The 22,740-nt window shown below is 37.5% G+C and overlaps 1 protein-coding gene across 1 annotated transcript; it reads right to left on the bottom strand.

Annotated features, from left to right (window-relative positions):
* Nucleotides 1-5,386: 5,386 nt before the first annotated feature.
* Nucleotides 5,387-22,517, bottom strand: LOC139727264 (cytochrome b5-like). Its single transcript, XM_071638223.1, has 6 exons — nucleotides 21,865-22,517; nucleotides 20,093-20,129; nucleotides 17,547-17,638; nucleotides 11,901-11,927; nucleotides 10,573-10,613; nucleotides 5,387-6,107 (listed from the first exon to the last, which is right to left on the bottom strand). The coding sequence occupies exons 1-6, from the start codon at nucleotides 22,000-22,002 to the stop codon at nucleotides 6,023-6,025; spliced, it is 420 nt and encodes a 139-aa protein (XP_071494324.1). The 5' UTR covers nucleotides 22,003-22,517; the 3' UTR covers nucleotides 5,387-6,022.
* Nucleotides 22,518-22,740: the final 223 nt, after the last annotated feature.

Below are 22,740 nucleotides of genomic sequence, written 5' to 3'. Positions count from 1 at the left end.
TGGTACTAGCCCACTGAAAACAACTGTTAAGTTTCCATGCGAGTGCAGTGTTGGACTACCTGCATTGGATGGGGCTTATTGTTACACAAGCTTTCCATTCTACAGTGTATTTCATCACTATGGCTACATAAATTTTTTTTTTTAAATATTTAAAAAAATCAATGATTACCATTCATGTTTTCATTAAGCAGACAATTATGTAACAGAATTCAGTTACTTTGCTTCACACAGACACTCTCTCGCTCTCTCTCACTTGTAAACACACACACACACACACACACACACACACACACACTCAATCACACATGATTTATGCTCAGTCATGTGCACTGCTTTCAATGTTGCTATTGTAAAATTTTTCTTTATGCGATTGTACCCTGGTACATGTTCATTTCACGTTGAATGTAACAGCACGTTGCCAGGGTCAACAAAAAGAACTACATGTACAAGTAACTTGGCAATGTTTATTATCAGAGCCTTGTGCTTATAGTTAAAGGGACTGTACAGTACTGAATTGAGGCGAGGATTCAGCTTAAAGTAACATTTTGTGAGATATTTAGAAACCACTCTATGAAATGTTACAGAGCATACAATTCTAAGGGGATTCAAATGTTTACTTGATGAAAATCGGTTTTGAAATGACTGAGATATCTAAAAACAAGGTAAAACTAATAGATCCTAATAAAAGTCATGGCCTGTCAATTTCATTAGGATTACTTTTTGGGATATCTCGGCCATTCCAAGACCAGTTTTCATCAAATGGATTAAAAAAAAAACTAAAAAAACAACCAACACTGTCTGATCCCTTTAAACTGCAAGTGCAGTGTTTCAGTAACTTATATAATGTCACAGGTTGTGTGTCCTTTTGTCACCACACTGTCTCCATGACCAAACTCAAATTGCAAATTACAAATGCATATTGAATTCTGAATTTGGAGGAAAGGCTATGACCATTCCCAGCTCTTGTTTCAATAGAAGGTTCCTGTTTTTCTTAACAATTTTGCTACACACTTCTATAAAAACTGTTCTTTCTTTCCTAATGTTGAGTCAAAACATCCCTGAGTAGTATTTTTTAGTCAGAAAAGGTTGGGGCTCTGTGAATTGACTTGATCTACCTTGTTCTGATTTGCCATGTGAGCCTTAATCTGAGGTACATGTCCACGTACGTGTGTGTTGTAGTTAGTGTAAATGTCATTTTGTCATCTGTTCTGATTGTATGTGCAGGGCCCCCAGGAAGAACAGTAACTGCCTACTGATGGGGCTACCCTGTTGAAACAACTTTATTTGAATGAATAAATAAATAAATGAACACACAGGTCGGACTGTTTGAGGGAGAGAAAGAAATAACTAGAAATGTCGCTATGGTGAATGGTATGCCTCCGCCATAATGCATGATTCTCCTAATAGGTCTAGATAGTATATGTGGACAATGTGTGATTACATTTTCACAGAATTGGCAAAATATTAAAATGACAAGTTTGTCACAAATGTGTTGAATGTTCACCTTCCTTGACCTAGGTTTAATTGGATGAATAGGAGAGCATGTATTTGGGGATTTAAGGACTTTAACTTGACTTTGACCCATTCATACATTTATGCATTGAGTAATTTTCAAGGTATGGAGAAAAAGAGCAATTTCTGTATTGAATAGTAAATTGTTACCATTTTCATCTGGCCTTTGACCCTAAAATTCATAAGATAATCGCTGTCAGGCAGAACATGCATAAATATGTAGTAAGTTTCAAGATAACTTGAGCCACTTCCAAGATATGGAGGAAAAAGTTAGTTCAGCACTTTCTCTTGATCTTTGACCTTTTGACCTTTGAGGGGAAAAAAAAGAAAGAAAAAAAAAAACTTTCCAGAGAATTTCTATTAGGTTATACATGCATACACCAAGTGTAAAAAAAAAGATAATCATGCTGGCATTGCATAAACATGACAGAAATAGTAAAATTTTGAAGTGTTGCCTTTGACCTTTGACCCCTGACCTTTGACCCCAAGAACCCTAAATTGTCTAGATAATCACTGCCAGTCAGTACATGTATATATACTATGTTCCATGAAGATACCTTGAACAATTTCCAAGGTACGGAGAAAAAAGTGAAGTTTCAATATTTCTACTTGACCTTTTGACCTTTGACCTCATGACCCCAAACTTTCACCAGAAAATCTTAATTGGGTAATACATGTATACACTAAGTTTCAAGAAAATATCTTCAGGCATTGCATAGATATGGTGGAAATAGTGAAATTTTATGTGTTTGACCTTGACCTTTGACCTTCAGCATGTGCACCCAAAAGTTGATAGGCACAACTTCACCCCCTAATACACATACATGCCAAGTTTCATTAGGATACCTCAAAAGATTTTTTAGTTACGCTGTCCACAAAATTCATTACGGACGGACGGAAGGACGGACGGACAACCCGAAAACATAATGCCTCTGGCACCATTTCGTGGCGGAGGCATAAAAATACATACATGAAACAGTAGCTGAAGTATGATGCTGATATTTATACCAGTGGATGTTGTTTTAGTCTGTATCTTTAATACAGTAGGCATTTATTTTTCGAGGACACTGCAAAGTAAGCAAAGAGCGAGAAATATTCGGACTGAAGTGTTGGATAAACTGAATGTCTTTTTGGCATACTGGTGAAAACATCCTGCTGAAACAAACACTAGGCTAAACACCTATGTCATCGCATCATTTTGTGCTGGCAGTTATAAGAGTGTGGATTCTGTTACATGTACAGGTATGCTGGTTCATCCAGCCCTGCAAATTACATATCCTGCAATGTTGTACAGTATTAGCCATGATCCATTCAGAAACTCTTTCTCCCTCTTTGTCTCTCTCAATATACTTTTAAGCCACAACAACTACCACCGGGGTTTGTGCATATTCATTTTTCTCCTCCATATATATCTCTCCCTGTCTGTCTGTTTTTTCTCTCTTTCTTGCTCTGATCATATTTTCAGCGCAATAGGTACACTTGTAGTCATTATGATACTGGACAAGTACATGTACACTGTACCAGGAAACAGTTCAGTACACGTATGTACACTTGGAGTCATACGTACATACTCTAATAGACAAGTACACTGTATCAGCTAACAACTCAATACAGTGGACTCCCATTATAATGAAGTCCTAGGGACCTGCAGTTTTCTTTCGTTATATTGAAATTTCGTTTTAACCAAACAAATAAACAATTAAAATACATAGAGCCTATAATGTTGCGGCCTGACTTTTTACTTCGTTATATCTGGAATTTTGTTATAACCATGTTCGTTATCACGGGGGTGCACTGTACTGGACATCGTCTGGCTACTCGAACATTCTCTCACTCTCTGATCACACAATAAATGAGGCAACATGACATTTAGGTGTATACAGGATTACTTTGCTGCATTTAATGAATGAAGAACCGAAAACATGTGAGACATTGTAACATCTGGATGACTTCTCGTTCTGGCTGATCAAGTGAAACAAGCTGACACGAGTGTGTTAAACTTTATAGAGTTTGTCTGATGTGCATAATTTGCATGGGAGCCCGAGGCACATGGCCAAGTACACTCTGTTCATAGACTAGATAAGTAACAGCATTGATGACAATTAAAAGTGGGTTCTGTATGCTCTACAACGTGTTGAGCAGTTGTCTAGCTCAATCTAGCCATTTTGACGTAAAATATGAATGCAGACATAACCCATGTATAGATTGTATTGTACTCCAATGATTTGTACTAATGATAAAAAAAGAAATTATACATGTACCATAATTCTTAAATATACAGTAATGTTGAGAGATGATAGAAATGCATACTGAAGAAGAGTAAATGTTAGCAAAAGCAGGTAGTGTAACACAATCTCATAGTGTAGAAACACTCATATTCTCTGAAGGAGTAAAAGACACAAAATTGAATTACGTGTATTTCAAACTATTGAATATAATCAATCATCGGTATCTTCATCGTCAGCGCATAAAGATCATTGAAAAAAAAAAATCTTCTGGAAATAATTTTGCAATTAACCTGAAGAAAATAGTTTCTCTTTTCCAAGAAATACTTCAGAATTCCAGTCTCCAGAACATACTGTAAAACCAGAAACAGTCGCAGCATGAAACTTTTGCATATTGCAGCCGACAGCCTTTATCGTAGCATGAAACTTTCATGAATTGCCATGGGCATTCAATTCATTTTGTAGACGAAAACTTTCATGAATCTCAGCTCCTCGTGCAATTCGTGAATGTTTCAAGCAAATGAAAATTTCTCATTTTACAGTTCCATCTCTCTTGTACAAGTATTCATCCTCTCCAAACTGCAGCTCGACAGCTATTGCAAAGGAGATATCACAGCCAGAAAAATACATGTGTCCATTACAAATTTTACAGTCACTATCTCACCCTTTAAAGGGAAAATGCCATAAAACGAAAAGTCTTGATCAAGACTACTTCAAGAATGCTTGTATACCATATACGCCATGTATTTAGCGAGTCTTATATCAGGACTTTCTGATAATATCACGAGTAGTCGATTCATGATCATGAAGTTCAGAAATGAAAGCAGAAATGTATGCCTGTTTGTCGCATTCCTGTCGGGATCAGAGTTAATATTTTTGTGGGTTGCTAAATTCACAAATGGCATCTGACTCGCAAAATATATGGCGCATGCAGTAAACTGAGTCCAAACAGAGCGTTCTCAGACCTCTTTTCATTTCGGTTCTGAGCAGTGTCTTATATTGTATGGATTGTGCATCGATATTTGGGCTGGGTTGATATGTGTTTGAAATGCCAATGCGACATAATCCAAGTCCATTTTTTAAGGAATCTTACCTCCATTAGACTTCTTGGTCCTCAGAACATATACAATGCAGACTGACCAAGAGTAGCCTAGAAAGATTGGTCCTCAGAACTAACAAAGCTGTAAGTGACCAAGAGTATCCCGCACAAAGTTAAACTTAATTTGCTCGAGAACAATGCATTACTTGTATGGAATGCTTTTCCACTCTCAAGTTAAGAATTTAATAAGGAAAAAAGTAAGCATTTGAACACAGTGAAACTGAGAAAGAAAACACAAGTTATTTATTCAGAGTGACTGACCTGTCATTTCTTGTAAAGTATCATCTTCATATATACATACAATTTCGTGTCATATCAATATTTCATTTGAAACAGTTTTAACATCATCTCTGTGATCCAAATCAATACAACTCATTTCCGTGCAATATGAGTCATATCTTAGGAGGGCACATAACCAGCATTTGGATCAACATAATCACATGATAGTTGCCCAGCTGTTATATTTTGCTATGGGAAAATATTTTTTAATGTTCTCCCACAGAAGTTGTCACACAGCAACACACTGTTGTAGTCATTCTGTTCTTTTTTCATTTCAATATGAACAATGATTCTTGGCTTTGTAAATACTGTATCAATGAATCCAATTCTTCCTCTTCTAAGACACTGTTCACCTTACAAAACTGACATAATACAGCAAGGCTGTGAGCATAGTATTCAAGCAGAAATATTGACTGACAAGAAGCAAAGCCTTCATGCAATCATCTACCGGTGATTGGATTCACAAAATTTCTCCTTAATCAAAGCTGATGACTTCAGCACTAGGTATTTCTAGGCAAAATATATTCTTTAAAAAAGAATTTTCTCTTCTCACACGAGCAATGCTGCAGCAATGTTCATGGTTTGTAATTCTACATGTTATCAAAACCATCTCTGGATTTGGTCTCTACGGCAATGACAACTGACCAAATTGAGGTCCAACGGTCTTGGATGGTCATTGAGGGTATCACTGCATTGGCCCCAGGTAAAACGATTAAAGGAAACATGGCCAGCTGAAATCAAATGATATGATCTGCTCCTGGTTTACGCCTACGTTCACCCTGGGTAAGAAGCTGAATCAATTACGGTTCATTTCAATGCAGCAGCCACGAAAACAGATTAAAAAAGAAATAAAAGAAAAAAAAAAGAATAAGAAATGGAAACGACGTTGGTCACTCGGATTCTTGCATCAATTATTGCCTGCGAAGAAGACGCGATAGATGACTGCCACACCAATCCCCACAACTGCAGGTAGTACCCAGTTGAGAAGAAAACTGCAAGGGAGGAAAAAAAAAAAACATATAAAGGATATGGACACATAATCGGAAACCATAATCATTATCCTCCAGCATCTCCCCCCCCCCCCAATAGTAAAAGAACAAAACAAAAACAACACAAAAAAACAAAAAACGAGTAAAAGAAACATGAGAGAGTTACGCTGGCTCCCTGACTTGTTTCTTCCAGCAAAAAAGAAAAAGAAAAAAGAAAAAAAGATCTGTGCTGAAAACTGCAATGCCGTGTTACGTACATCGCATGATATGAATTATTGATACAGGCTGAGAGAGAAATAAAAATAGCCACATGTCTCAATAACGAACTTGAAAATGAAATAGACTGATGACAAGAAATTAGGCCACTACTGATGGTGTACTCTTCCAGAAAATGAAGGGATAAAAGTGAGGCTACATTGTGTGAAAGTACAAAAAAGAAGACTTGATGAAGATCCAAAGACATTACGATTTCTTTTTCTCTGAATCCAAACATCAAGTAGAAGTCACAAGACATTTAAAAATGAAAAATTATCTACACTGAGGGTTCACTCTGCAAATGATGATAACGAGTAGCAAAGATAAATCACACTAGAACATTTGCTTTTCTTGGCGACGCCTAAATAGCTGAGTTTGGCACAGTAGCTAACAACTTTTCATAATCTCTTACTGTCGCAATTTGCCACTGTTGGTGTAATTGGCCCTAATGCAAAGTTGGAAAGCAAAGTTTTCATAATAGAAGTTCTTTTGGAGGCAAGACTGGTATGTTTAAACATTTACTCAGGGCACAGGTAAAACAATGAATATAACATAAAAACACAGCACACAAGTCTTATACAGAAAAATAAAATTGAAATACAAACTGGGATTCACTGAAAGTTTTCAATTCCAGGCCACTTTTTGATAAAATTCAAATCAATATACTTTGGAGCTTGCCATGAGCTCGAAAAATATTGACCAGGCAAGAAGCCAACATGACTTAAAATCATGTACAGACTAACTGTCAAAATTTTGCTCAGTTATTTGTTTCTTAATTTGTTACTGTCTTTAAACTTGTGTGGATGATTCTATCATCAACCCCAAACAAATAATGAGTCTTCAGAAATCTGTCCCATCTACTACTACCTGTACTACGGTATACAAAACTCTGCAATGGTCAAACCACCTGAAAGTCAATCAGTGAGCACAAGTCAAAGACTGCACTAGAAGTATTTCTAGAAGTGCAGCTACAGTTACTGATATTAATCTTTTTTGAAAAAAAAAAAATTCTTGCAAGAGGATGGAATGAGGTTTATGTAGTGATGAGCAGAATATGTTGGAATGAAAGCTACACTTGCCCAAAATAGAATGGATATGAATGCATCCATCCAGCCAGGATACTGTGCATTTATGATTGGGAGCAACCGCTGAATGTGAAGTATAAAGTGAAAATAAGAGGTAGAAAAGCGATTTTACTTTAGTTTAGAAATGCTTTGGTTACTTGAAGCTGCAGTATAGGTGCGGGACTGAAGCTGCCAACATCATGCTCTAAAAGGATTGTTTTGGAATTTCTTGTTTTTTCCAGATTATGTCAACCAGCCAAAGTGTCATCAAATTCAAAATGCTTGCTGCAAATCATACACGACAAATTACAGGCATGGATGTAACAGAGTCCTTTGCTTTTAAAAATTTAATCTTGACATAAAATCAAAGACTCGGTAAATCACATCTGATGATTTCCTTGAAATACGACTTAAATCTCCCACACCTTATAGTTCATGGGCCAAGACCCGAAAAATGGGTTATTGGTACCACCTGAGGTGGCAAAACCTTTTTGGTGTCATTTTGTTTGTCGGACATAGATATGCTTATCAAGCTATGATAGCATTTCCAAATGAGTAGCTTAGTCATAATAAATGAATTTTTAACCAATTTGGGTAGTTTTTATATCCCTATACTTCTGAATCGAAACTAAACCGCTATACAAAGAAGAGCACTGCCTTCTGTATGTCCACAGGTGTTCAGTTGTAAACGCGGTGCGCTTAGTCTTTATGCAAGGCAGCGAAGGGAATATCCAAAGGGTTATGACGTCCACAGCTGTCACGCGGTGCACTTAGTCTTTATCTAGAACAATGTACCGTTATCAAATCTAAAGTTCCTAATAAAAGGGATTATCTATACTGTTTTTATACCACCCTCTCAACAAATACATCAGTTTTAAACAAAAATCACTCTGTTAATTTACAACATTATTTATTATAATGTATCGTAGTGTACCGGTACATTGTTTTTGCATTATCTTTCATTGTTGGATGGAAATAAAGCGACATTGGCGTGGTACTAGCATTTCCACCGTAGCGTTATCACTGGAAAATGATAAATAATTGAAAAATACGGTAAAATTCACGAGGAATTGCTTTTGTTGTTGTTGTTTTTAGATAAAGGGATATACACTGTATTATAAGCTTTGGATATTCCCTTCGCCGTCTTGAATATTAGACTAAGCACTGTGGACATCATAACCCTTGGATATTCCCTTCGCTGCCTTGAATAAAGACTAAGCGCACCGCATTTACAACAGAACACCTGTGAACATACAGAAGACAGTGCTCTTCTTTGTATAGCGGTTGGTCTCGATTCAGAAGTATAGGGATATAACAACGAGACCAAATTGGTTTAAAATTCATTTACATGTATTATGACTAAGCTACTCATTTGGAAATGCTATCATAGCTTGATAAGCATATCTATGCCCGACAAACAAAATGACACCAAAAAGGTATTGCCACCTCAGGTGGTACCAATATCTGGCCTGGCCCATGGACTATTTAAAAGCTCTATTAGTACCTCTTGCCCTGCAAGCAACACTTTCTTTCCTGACATTAAAGATGAGACAACATTGTTGTTGTTGTTGTTGTTGTTGTTGTTTTGCTGACCCTTTAAGACACAGGTCTGTTCATAAAGTGATCCTTATCAAAATTAAAGCACTTTATCTCCACTATAGAACAGGTAGAGCTCAATGACAGAAACATCACACATAACATGTGAGGCTTAGATTTGTAAAGACTGGATATCTAGATGTCAGTAGAATCACTGAAAATGATGCCTGTCTGACGAAATGAAGATCAAGTGCATGAAAGAAAGCTTTAGAAAGAAAAAGCGTGAACCAAAATGGATGACCCATTTCTATGGTAAACTGAATGTTACTGTGGTATGAGATGTAACAAGCTGGTCACTAAACTCTTCACTTATAATACACAGTGACTATTTGTATGCATTTTCCACTGCATACTTTGTTTCCCTTAAAAAAAAATAAAAATAAAAAAAAGCTGCTCTCCCCCATCATGAACATTATATCTATCATTTTGGTAGAAAATAAATTTCTTGTAAAGTAACCTTAATTTTGTCACAGTAAATGTGGAGACTTATTCAACAGATTCTTGAGTGATTCTTCTTCTTCTTGATCAGAAGAAGAAGAAGATATTTCATGTTGTACTTTATAAGGGAAGGGAAGAAGAAGAGGGGATGATGGGGTATTGGACAAACTGAACTCTTCTATGGTCTAACTTACCCCTAGACATTCTCCCTTCTACTCTGGTGTCTCAATCTATTCTTGCTACAGATGCATTCACATACAACAAACTCATGACGATGTTCTCAACCATAATACATGTACATGTACTTCATATACAAAGTATTAGTCTACCGTAACCCATAGTCCCACACATTTATATAATTCGCAATATTAGAGTGCATATATCGGCTAAGTTTGGATTGCCTTTTAAAGAAGAAATCCACCCCCCTCCAAAAAAGAAAAAAAATACACATGTAATAACTTCAAAAGAAAGAGAAAAATATTCCCTACAAAATGACACAAAAATGACAAAATCGGATAAGAAATAAGGAAGGTATGGCCTTTTGAAATTCCACATTTCTTCGGAAAACATTTCTTGACCAGTCCTTATGAATATTCACATGAGCAAGTTGATGATGTCATACCTTCACAATTTTTTATGTATATATGATATACACAAAATTCTGAGAAAGTGTTATTTTTAACTGATACAAGTAGAGGCATGTTCCCATACCAAGATATATTGGAGTTTACATTTGTTTCGTTTTATTTTAGGTGGTTTTAAGACAAGTTTTATATTTTTATGGCGGAAATATGAGATTTTTGTCATTTCTGTATATGAAGTGAACAAGAAATTGTGAGAGCATGACATCATCAACTTGCTGATTTGATATCCAAAGGACTGGTCAAGAAATGTTTTCTGAAAAAAATGTGAAATTTCAAAATGTCACACTATCTTCCTTAAATCTCATCCGATTTTTGTCAGTTTTGTATCGTTCTTAAGGGAATATATTTCTATTTCTTGTGAAGTTTTCAACTTTTGGGGTGGATTTCCTCTTCGAGCAGTTAATGCTACCATACAACACATCCCAAAGCAAAGGATTGAATCAAATATGATAACAATTACTCTATTCTTACCTTCCTTGGGATTCGGAAGAATTTCCAATGGCAGCAGATACCTGAGGAATCGACAAAGAGGTTTAAGAGGATTAAGTACCATTACAATGCCTTCTGCGAGTCTGCCCCTAGATTTACCATCTTACTCAAAGGAATCTCATGACAAAACCCCAGTACTTAGAGCACTATCCTTGTTGAAACTATTACAGAAATCTCTGTTAAATCTTATTTCTTCAGACTGTCTTTTTTCTTCTTTTTTTGATCGCATCATCTACTTACCTGCCTTATGTTATTTGAAAGACACCATTTCTAGTTGCAGGCCTATTATGTGTTTTGCAAGACACCATACACAGGTCCATATGTGTCATCTTTGCTCAATGGGAAAGCTAAGTGTTCACATACCACAAGCAGATCACACTTTCTCTCTCACTGGCCAAAAAAAATACATGGAACAACTCCCCCTCACACTATACTAATCATCATTTTCAACCGACTTTTTCAGCCCTACCTACATTGTCAGACAGTTCTACATTATTCAGTATACTGGAAAATATTTTGTTATAAAATCAGTTTTTCTTTGCCTTCTATATATTTCCCCCTTTTTTTGCAGGGGGGGGGGGGTATTTCCCTAATATCTTCTCTCTGTGATTATAAATTAAAGTGCCATGAGTGGCAAAAGACAGACTTGAGCACTACATAAATATAATCATTACCATTTCAGATTCACGCATCTGCAGTTTTTATGACCACAGCTGATTTATAATGCACTCACAAGATCTACACTGTGAGACGCAATTTGGATTTCAAGTGTTGGATGAAAGGGCCACTAACATGAGTACATTATGAAACATTATGAAACAACACTTTACATAACATGTTTGATGTCATAAGAACTAAATAAATTCCAATGTGTGAAGAAAAAAAAAAATCTTATGTACGTGTAGCTTTGGTATGGGTTGTATTATCTATAAGAGATTATATAAAGTTGCATTATATTGCGCTGTCAGGACTGGACACAAGCTCTGTACATCAGGACCCAGGAAATTAAATTTTGCTGCATTACAGACCAGCTGCTTCATATTGCTGTATTTCTAACTCGTACAGCATAAACAACGTCCTATTGTATTTGTCTGCACTTTAATAGTCACATTTTCCATGTCCACCAAATGGCAAACATCAGACACGTACGTTCATAACATGATATGTTAATGATCTACCATGATCCATAGCAGCTATACCACTGCTATGTTTATGGTACAAATAAAATTCTGCTGGGTGTTACATTAAGTTTAAGTTGCATGTACCAGGAGTTTCACATTGATAAATAGTCATAGGCAAATCATACTCACTCTTGTATTGGGTTTGAATTTATCCTCCTGAGGGAAAAGATAAATGGGAGAAGAAAGAGCAGAAGATGAGCATCATCACTTCAGCGATAAAATCAATTATTTACTTAAATGGCCTTCAATGTTTATGAAACACTTGAAAATTTGTAAAGAAAACAGACCTGTAAGCCAGTTCACAGTGAGTTAGCACTCGTCTGCTATGACCTGTAGAACCAAAGACTTTGCAAAACATGGAATATTATATGAACATATATCTTTTTTTTTTAGAAGAGCAGTTGCAAACAGGCAAGCAGAAAGTGGCAATTTACACATACACACAAGTCTTTCATTTGTTTGGTTGAAAAGAATACACATTTACCTGTACATTCATACTACAATATTTGTAAACCTATCCACTTTTAAATACCTCAGTTTGAATAATCAGTTTGAAGAGGTCTGCAATGACCGTTATCTGGTTTATTCCAACTTGAGAGAGAGAGAGAGAGAGAAAGGGCAAGAAAATTGACATAATAACCAACCACTGACATGGGTCCTTTGACGACCTCGACAAATTAACATTCACCGTCTCATCATCAGTCCACTTGAAGAATTTGTCTGTAATCTTATAGGGATAATTTTTAGCAATGTTCAATAAATGACACTCCCAATATTTGTTCTTTACTCTAAACATACTGCATATCAGTTTGGTTAAATGTAAAAATTCAATACAGAAGCTAAATGGGCATCACAAACATAGGACCTCTACTAGTCACATCATCACATGCCACTGACTGCAGACGAGCTTCGTTCTTCACATTATGATGTTAGCAAATCTACTTTACAGAATAATTACAAACACAATAGTGAAAAACCTGCAAACAAGGTGAATCCATCACATAACTAAGGGTAAAGGCCCTTTTATGGACATGATACTAGAGTGCCTAATCAAATTCAAACATTTGATTTACACTGGTTCAACAAATCAGCCATCATGGTTTTAGTCAATGAAACAAAAGCAAACATCATTGAACTTTGACCTGCCCTCTGCTCTACACTTGAAATTGTTAGTCTATATCACCGACTCCGGTATAAAGACCTTGATCTACCACCTTTAGAGACAACAGCTTTTTACATACCCTCTATTGAGCAGCCTGTGTTTACTCCAACATCACCTAAAACTATCTGCACACAAGGCAAAGCTACCTTAAACCACAATTTGGTCTCCACATCCATCAAGTGTTCCCCTTTACCTAAAAATTGTGGTTATAATAAAAACTATTTTTCAAATCATGTGACATGTATGCGATACAGATACAGTGTACATGTACAATATGTATCATAGTAAATAAGTATACCAGACTATACCCATTTTGAAGTAATAGGTTGTGGAAAACTATATTGAAGAAAAGGTTGAAATAGTGATTAACATTTGATATCACTCAAATGACCTTTTGATCCAAAGACCCACAAGATTGTGAGAGGAGTGTAGAGATTTGTGTCACGTATCTTGTTATGTACAGTGCATGCCTCCTAATACTGTTTTTGTACTAGGGACCTACGGAAATATACCAAGTACTGGACATTTATGGTTGCAAACTCATAATATCCACTGCATGGAATACCTCTTGTCTTCAAAGGTAGCAGTGTCTAGCAATTGTTGCTATATCTTACCCTGCATAGGCTGTGGTAAAACCAGTTTAGCATACAGTTTTATGACAATGCAATTACATGTTCACATTTCTGCTGCCAAGCTTCTGTTTATATAGGAGATGAAAATCTACCCAGATCACACCTACTGTACCCTTAAAGAGCTGTATTACAAATTAGCCTGCCAGTGTGTGGAAGGGTCCAATTCAAGCTTTTATAGCTGACTAACAAACTTATCAATGGCCTTCCCTTTCATTTCCTAACTCAGTCTTAAAACAGGGTATCAACAGACAAGAACATTTAATTCTGCTGGCAGTGGCATGCCGATGCCTTACAGACCCTTTCCTTTCATGGAAGAAAAAAACTTCCGATATTGTGTGTCCCAATATCAGTGGATCTTATTGCCACACACAGTACAGAATGCAGGGTCTCTCCAAACATTCCAAGTCCACCCTCAAGACATTTCTGAGACCTTTCTAACCAATTTCCCTCTTTTTTTTCTTCTGCCTCTTCTTTTGTGTTTTGTATCCATCAGTGTGATAAACATAGTGTAGTAGATGGCTGGTCAGCATGAACAAGTGATTAAATTTTCAAAATATAATATGTATTATACATACATGTACATAAATCTATATGTGAAAATGATGAGAATTCAACATATTGCTATCAAAATGAAAAAGCACATGACTTCCCTCTTTCAGAAGCCAGGGGGAATGATATTATACTGAACATACACCAGCACCAAGAGGAAGGAATGTGTACTTTTCGTTAAAAAAGAAAATGAATATTAGTGGAATTCTCATATTTTCTTTATGTCATTGTCAAACTGTGACATGATGAATTTTGTAATCTTTTTATCTTGCGGCGGCAGTACCAACACATACTAATAATTCTGCATTCACTCAATCAACATACATTTGGGTTTCATTCCCCTTTCAGTAACATGCTGAAGTCACTTTTATTAGGATTGGTACTTTGATTTCATGATCTACTATCTAACAAAAAATTGGAAAGAGTCAGCATACTCCACTGATAACAGATGATCACCAAAAAGTTAAAAGTAGGAATGCTCCCCTAAGACTGGAACAGTTGGTAATTTCTATGCACCGGTGTTGGCAAGTGAATGACTTCTCATAGCCCAGGGGGCAAGTAAAAAGTTCGCCATGGGCAAGAGGGCAACAAGGAATGGCAAGCTCTCATGTACTAGTAAGTAGAAAGGACATTATACACATATGCAATACAAACTAGAAATGTCGCTACAGCGACTGGTTATACCCCCGTCAAACAACATTTCATAAGCTTTGGTCAAAACAACATTTGATAAGCTTTGGTCAAAAAACTGAGGAAGTAGTTAAATCCGCAAGATCTTTCCTTGATCTTCTGCCATTAATATGCCGTTACCATGGCAACGTACTTTCGGGTACTGTCGAAAAATGCGTCTTGCACATCTACAACCAAAGGCACACGTCTGTACCAAGTTTCATGGAAATTGGGCAAAAACTGAGGAAGTAGTTTGCAACACAAAATTTTCCATCATTTTGGCTCATAATATGTGAGCTGTTACCATGGCAACATACTTTTTGTCACTGTCAAGAAATGTGTCATGCTGACCTATATCCTAAGACAAACATGCAATATGAATTCCATGAGAATTGGAAGAACACTGATGAAGCAGTTTTGCCATGAAGCATTTTGCCCTATATTTTACCAATAACATGCCGTTACCATGGCAACGCACTTTTTGCCACTGCGGAAATATGTGTCTTGCACATTAACATATTCAGATGAACATCTGTACCTAATTTCATAAAAATTGATCAAAAACTGTGGGAGGAGTTCGCGACGCAAGATTTGTACCCATTTTTGCCCATAATATGCCGTTACCATGGCAACATACTTTTGGGTACTGTCAAAAAATACGTCTTGCACATCTACAACCCAAGGCACACATCTGTGCCAAGTTTTATGGGAATCGGTTGAAAACCGAGGAAGTAGTTCGCGACGCAAGATTTGTACCCATTTTTGCCCATAATATGCCGTTACCATGGCAACGTACTTTTGGGTACTGTCAAAAAATACGTCTTGCACATCTACAACCCAAGGCACACATCTGTGCCAAGTTTTATGGGAATCGGTTGAAAACTGAGGAAGTAGTTCGCGACGCAAGATTTGCAACGGACCGACCGCCCGACCGACCGCCTGACCGACCGTCCGCTGATTCCTATATACCCCCTTCAAACTTCGTTTGGCGGGGGTATAATTAGGCATATTGACTTGCGTTAATTCACAATACCCTGATCATTACTTATGTGGTGAAATTGATATTTAAATACAAATGTAGAATATGTGTCATATATTTTTTTTTCCTTCTTTCTTCTGTAGATTACTTGAATCTGCCCTCAAAGAAGCTAGTACACATGAATGAACTTTGTTGGCAGATTTCTATGCCATCAACAGCAAATCCTTGCGACTGAAAGCCAAGATCATGGATAATGGATATTGGAACTTCCCTACACCTCCAAGGCTGCATGTAACTCAAGAACAAGGACTACTGTGAGTCTTCAGCAGTCCTTCAAAGTGTGTTGGCCTAAAATGAAGGCACCACACCTCCTAGACTATCAGATACATCCATCCAGCTCTTTGAATAAAATCAAGTGTTTATCCAAGTAATGCACTTTGCACCACCGGAGGGAGCTCCGCATTTGCCTAGATCCATTGCAGAGACATAGCTGTGCACGTATACAGTACAGACACTCTCAAATTCTACTACAGCTTACACTGTAGCACGACATCAAACCTCTAGGCATCAAAGAAGATAGCTCCCACTTGCCCGAGAAGGCAATTTGGGCAAGTGACCCGCCCGTACATTTGAACTGGCTAACTATTTACTATTCTTGCACAACAGTGCTGAGTTGCCAAGAGGGGGCAAACAGAGTTTGTAGCACCTTGTGTGCCACATGCATCAAATATTCCTACAGTGCACATTGTTACTAAAAATGCCAAGTCATGCCCAGGTGTCACACATTCGTGTTCTTGGTGATACCTTCCCTGGCTGAGCTGGTTTCTTTTACAATTAACCAGCTATGTGCTAATTGTTCTCGAGTGTCTTAAACCGAGACTAGACAGAGACTGCTAATGCTACAGATTATCAACACAATGGGAAAAACTCCAATATTCGATTCATTCCGCATGTTTTCCGATATGAGAATTCTCATCATATTTGACAATTCACGCTAATACTAATTTTCAGTGAATTTCTAAATAACAATAGACATGAATAAACCCTATACTAGTTTATTCATTTTTTCTAAATTTACCTTCCAAATAATGCTCTTTTAATGGTAAACAACAAAAGCAAACACATTGATATTGAGAATGCAGGAATACTATCTATCATCTGTGATAACTCCATCACTAAAGGAAAGCCAGCTTAACAAGTGTCATTTTCAAACAGATCATATGAGCATTTCTGTACTTGTTTGGGGGCTACCTTTGAAACTTGTCATATGGCTTCAATTGGCATTCTTACTTTCTATTTCAAGGAGGTTAAAGGTCATGTTTGTCTAATAAACTCAAGTCCCCTGGCAATTTTCTCTGCATGCAAAATTTGTGCCTATGATTCGTTCCCCCAACACCCCTCTTCTGTAGGAGATTTTTTCCCCCTTTTTTTAGCAGTTTGTTCTATCAACTGACAAGACTTCACAGTTGTGACTTGCAATATTTAGCAAAAAGGGTATCAATAGATGAAAAAATATTTCACAATTTTTGTATTACACAGTGAAACCAGTCTATAGCGACCACCATCTATAGCGGCCACCTGCCGCATGTGACCACTAAACACAACTCCCCCCAAGAGAAAAGTCATGTCAACGACCCTGTCTATAGCTATTATCCATAGCGGCCACCCTTCTCTGACGGCCACTTTCTTCATCTCCCTTGGGTGGCTGCTATAGACAGGTTTGACTGCACTGTATCTTTTTTTCATGACAGATCCGAGTCTTGAGAACAGAAAAACAATCTTACATCTGCTAGTTCTCCAATGTGATAGTCTTTCATGAGTTCCCGTGCATCTGATGAATGTCCCACATCTTCAAATGACTCAGAGCCATCACCACCTTCAAAGACATGGACAGAAAATATCAGACATGATATACATTAAATTTCTTGAATCACATACATACTCAAATACACACAAACTCACTCTTATTTTCTCATCTGTCCAAATTTGATTTATAGAAATAAGGGAAAATGAAATTAAACAAGCATTTTAAGTTGAATGAAATATTAAGCTCTGATTGATCAGCAATGTTGCAGACAATCACAGAATAGGACATTAGCATTCTAAACCTCTGGCAAGCTGTAGATTGTACTTATTGATATACAAAACCAACTACTTAATAGGGAGGCGAGATCAAAAGTGAAACAATGTTTCTTTTTTTTTTTTTTTTTTTTTTTACTGTAGTATGTCACTGAAGATGAGAAGCTGCTAGTGCTAATAGCGACTTTGATGAAGATCTAAGATTATTACCTGAACACTTTAAAACTACTCCTTTACGTTTGGCCATTACGCATTGGTGATAGAAAAAGAAGCCACCATAGCAATAATGTGACTTCAGCATTAATGTTGTAATTGAAATCCAGGCAACGTAAAGGACAAGTTCACCTTCATAGACATGTGGGTTGAGTGAATGCAGCAATATTAGTAGAACACATCAGTGAAAGTTTGAGGAAAATCGGACAATCCGTTCAAAAGTTATGAATTTTTGACGTTTCTGCTAAGTCACGGCTGGATGAGAAGACTACTATAGCTTGTGATGTCACATGTTTACAATGATATAAAAAAAGAATAAAGAAAATTCAACATATTTTTCTTGCATAACAAAAGAACACTCGACTTCTCTCTTTCAGAAGGCAGGGGGAATAACATTACCCTTTACATATGTCAGTAACAAGTCAAAGAAATGTGCACTTTATTCAAAAAGTAAAATTTTGTGAAACTCTCTTTTTATCTTCCTTATATTGTTGTACACATACAATGTGCCATCATATACTGTAGCAGTCTTCTCATCCAGCAGTGACTGCCCAGATACTTTAAGAATTCATAACTTTTGAACGGATTGTCCGATTTTCCCCAAACTTTCACTGATGTGTTCTACTAATATTGTTGCCTTCACATAATCCACATATGAAAGTGGACTTATCCTTTAATGAAAGAACAACAATTTGCAACAATATGTGTAACACAGCCCAGCTGATAGAACTATATTCCATTCCTCATTGCATTCAAGTATGGCCCACACTTGAAATCAAATCCATAACTAGGAGCATGAAATATTCAACCTTACCTATTATGGACTTTAACATACTAGCTGGACAGTGTACCACTTCGTATGACACTCCCACTACGGCACATCTTTGTGAGCACTTTATCAGTTCTAGTCAACATGTGGTTTACCATCATTACTATTATACATGTAGAGGTATGTATTTACTCTGTTGGGCTCAAGTACTAATAATCATTCACTCTCTGTGTAACATTTTATAACAAACAACCAGACATGCATCTGATAACCAACTGTGAAGTTTACAAAACATTCCTTTGAATATGTCAGAAATGCATGTTCCTGCCATCTGATAGCATTGACAATTATCCAACACTAGCATTTTTGTGTGTGTTTTGTTTCGTTTTTTGCTTGAATTTTTTTTTTTTTTTGAAGCCTGCCTACAATGTATGGTTAGGCCCTACAGAAATACTTGTCAGCTTCATGAAAACATATAACATATGTGATGAAATACAAGGATATTCCAATACACCAAACAAAACATAAAAACAACAGAACAAACAAATAAAATATTTTTATACCAAATCAAACATGACATTATGATTATGGTGTTCCAATTTGTGTGTGTGTGTGTGTGCATGTGTGTGTGTTTTCTGTTATATCAACAATCTCCACTCAAGAATGCTCTCATCCAATGGTGGGGGTAGGGTTGACGAGGGAAGGTGGTACATACTAGGGGTGGTCCTCAGGCCACAGGTACATTTAAAAAATATTTATATTTCTGAATTACAGCTGTATCTCAAATGAGCTATTACTTTCTATTTGATATACTATCAGTTGGTACCGTAGTAAACGTCACATCCACCGCAAACATCAAAAGCATGATTTTTACAACATATCTAGGTACCATAATTGGCAAAGTGGCAAAATTGGTATCCTACAGACTAAATGAAAAAAAAAAATCTGTTTAAGATCCATCTCCTTGTTTTCACCCAAGACTTCTGACCACAGGGGTCACTACATTAGAGTGGCATCATTTATTTGACGACATCAGCTTTTGACTGTGAGTAGTTGCAGATACAAACAACTTACTTTGCAAGGCGTAATTCCTAGAGTTCCTCATACTTAAATGTCTTGACTTAGAATAGAGGTCAATACACTATCCATAAGTTGTTCAATGTACCATATATCCCAAAGTGCATTTTAAGGTTTATGAAGAATACTTTTACAGTGGAATATTGTGCTATGGTAGCAGCAACATGCAAATTTGAGGGTGACGTTACTCACCAGCTTGTTCTATGAGGACCTCCTCTCCACCTGGATGCTATATCAGAAAAACAAAACAAAACAACAAAACACACACGCACAAGAAATGAAATCAGAATGTGAATGAAGATCAAATCATAAATCACATACGATTGTACATTAACATTTTACAATTCCCCACAACTTGTGGCCAAAGAATTTCACCCTGGAGCATCATCCAGGAAAAAAGGCAACAATTTAAATATGACAACCAGGAAGAGAAATGATACCAGTCACTACACTGTATTATCAAGGATTGCAACTAGAAGTGACATACAAACTTGTACATGATGTAGTATCAATGAATCATCTCAACCCTGTGATATTCTTCTCTTTCTCCCATGCGTACTGGTATGGCACTACATGTATGTGTCTAGTTGAAACCGTTCCCGCCTGGGACAATATCATTCATAACCACACCCACAGACTCTAAAGTAACCCCAAGCTTCTCTGAAACTGCCCACCAGGCTAGATAGAAAACTGGAAAGTCTGCTTGCACAAGCATTTACACAGTGTACCTTGTGCAATATCTAATATGTATGAGTGCATGTTACTTGTACGTAGCGGCAACATCCCTTGCAACTTGGGTCCAGGGCCCGCCTGAGCCTAAGTTGAGCCTTGAACAAGTAATCCCTGTCGCAGCTTTTCATAGGATGTTATTTTAACTGGGCAGCCCAACCAGACGCCATGCGGAGCCTGTCACGTTTTTACAGTGACTGAATGGACTGTGTATTGAGCAGGCTACCGCGATGGTACAGGGTGACATCAACAAAGGTCAACAGATGAAGTGTATAATACAGACATTTGAAGTTGAAGCTCTTGGGTTACACATATATGTACATTGTACCTGGTATGCTCTCTGTTTATACTGAAGTGTTACTGTTAGTATTGGTGCTATCTTCTTGGCCTCATTTTCTTATTACATAGAAATAGGCCACGGGGCCTACATCTGACATATACTGTGTTGGGCTGGAGAAAGAAAGCTGCATTCACATAGTGCTTTTATAATAATTATAAGAATGATCTTTTAAAACACACAGCTTGCGTTAGTGAGATTTTGAGAAAATTTTGAGATTTTGAGAAAAAAGCACGGTAATATTGATTTAAATCTCGAGGATTATATCAGTCCTGCTCAAGCACCGAGAGGTATGACAACCCGAAGTTATCATCCTGATAATTACTCTACTTTATACGGTTCCTCAACTGCTCTCGCCAACTCCTTCTTCCATAGAACAGCGAAGGATTGGAATAATCTGCCGAGTAACATAAAGCAGATTCATAAATTTGACGCATTCAAAGAAGCGCTCCAGCGTCACCTCCATTGTGACTAGCTGCACATCACACCACAGTGCTGAGTGATACTCTATCCAGAGTTTTTCAGCGTATTCATCCAGATCCAGATCCAGATCCAGAGTCAAAAGAAAATGGCCTCAAAGCAGGAAATATCCTATTCAGTCAGTAAGTATTATCATCATAATCATGTGCTCAACTTGCTCAAGTTAACCCAGTCAACGTAAGAGTAATAGCACAAGGTCAAGGAATGCAGTGCCAGTACCAGTTGCACGATGAAGTAAACTTTAGAAATACTATATTTACTAAGAGAAATATAAAATCCACAGAGTTCTGAACATAATAAAAACAAGTTTGGGCGTGTAGTCTTTCATGTCGCTGATTTTGTTTATCACGTACACCCTGGGAACCCCTTAATTATTTTCATGAAGTCAAATGGTCCATTTGAAGTCATTAAAATTTACCTCGTCAAGGAATTTTGTAACGTCATACACTTGGTTGTGTATCACCAGCCACAGGGAACTCCCAGACTTGTGTTTTTGAACCTCTTCTAATCTGTAAATAGTTGGCTTTGGCGATTCCTTCTTCTCGGCTTCCGACATATTGTCAGTTCGATCTCACGAATATGTCAAAGAAATTCTAGTAAATAAGCTCGCGATCTGGAGGTGAAACAGCACCCAGCAAGTCCAGTTTGTTCTACCGCTGGCCTGACGATGCTAAAAACACTTATCCCTCTGCCGAGTGCGATGGCCAACCCGCTTGTCAATGTCACGGTGTTCCCTGGCCCAGAGAGTGTGGCACAAATTACCGAGCCTTGTCCTTGAACGGCCAAAATTCCACAGATGAACAGAGATCAACACTCGTTCAAGATGCTCGTTCAATGCTGCAAAACTCTTCAAAGTTACGGGCCACTGTAAACTTGAAGGGCAAGCGTATTCTGGAGAGACTAAATTGAGAAAATTTGTAGTCTCACTACAGCTCGAAACAACACTTCACCACACTCCTTGATCCTCACGCCTACCCTACTAGCTCATAACACTAGCTTTACGTGCGTGCTGCGCTGTGTGCAGTGGACGGGGCCAAGGGGAGCGCACCGCTTCATGTGTACATGCATGGATGGTACACTATGGTTTCACAACCGGCAATCATACCATCAGCTCGAGCGCTCACCACACATCATCATCGCTGTCACGCGCACACACCGTACCCGACAGCACTCACTGAATGGAGTTCAATGACACGCATGGCTCGCATCATAGAGTAACAGTAGCGCACGCAGTGTGCTCGTGCGCTTCTATGCTCTTTGATGGCACTCATGGTATGTACGTTGATAGTCCCAT

The sequence above is a fragment of the Diadema antillarum genome, unplaced genomic scaffold, assembly GCF_040938485.1.
Source record: "Diadema antillarum isolate AM-2024a unplaced genomic scaffold, OU_Dant_1.0 scf00000017, whole genome shotgun sequence".
NCBI lineage: Eukaryota > Metazoa > Echinodermata > Echinoidea > Diadematoida > Diadematidae > Diadema > Diadema antillarum.
The sequence above is the reverse complement of the archived record's forward strand: the minus strand, read 5'-3'. Positions and strand labels throughout refer to the sequence as shown.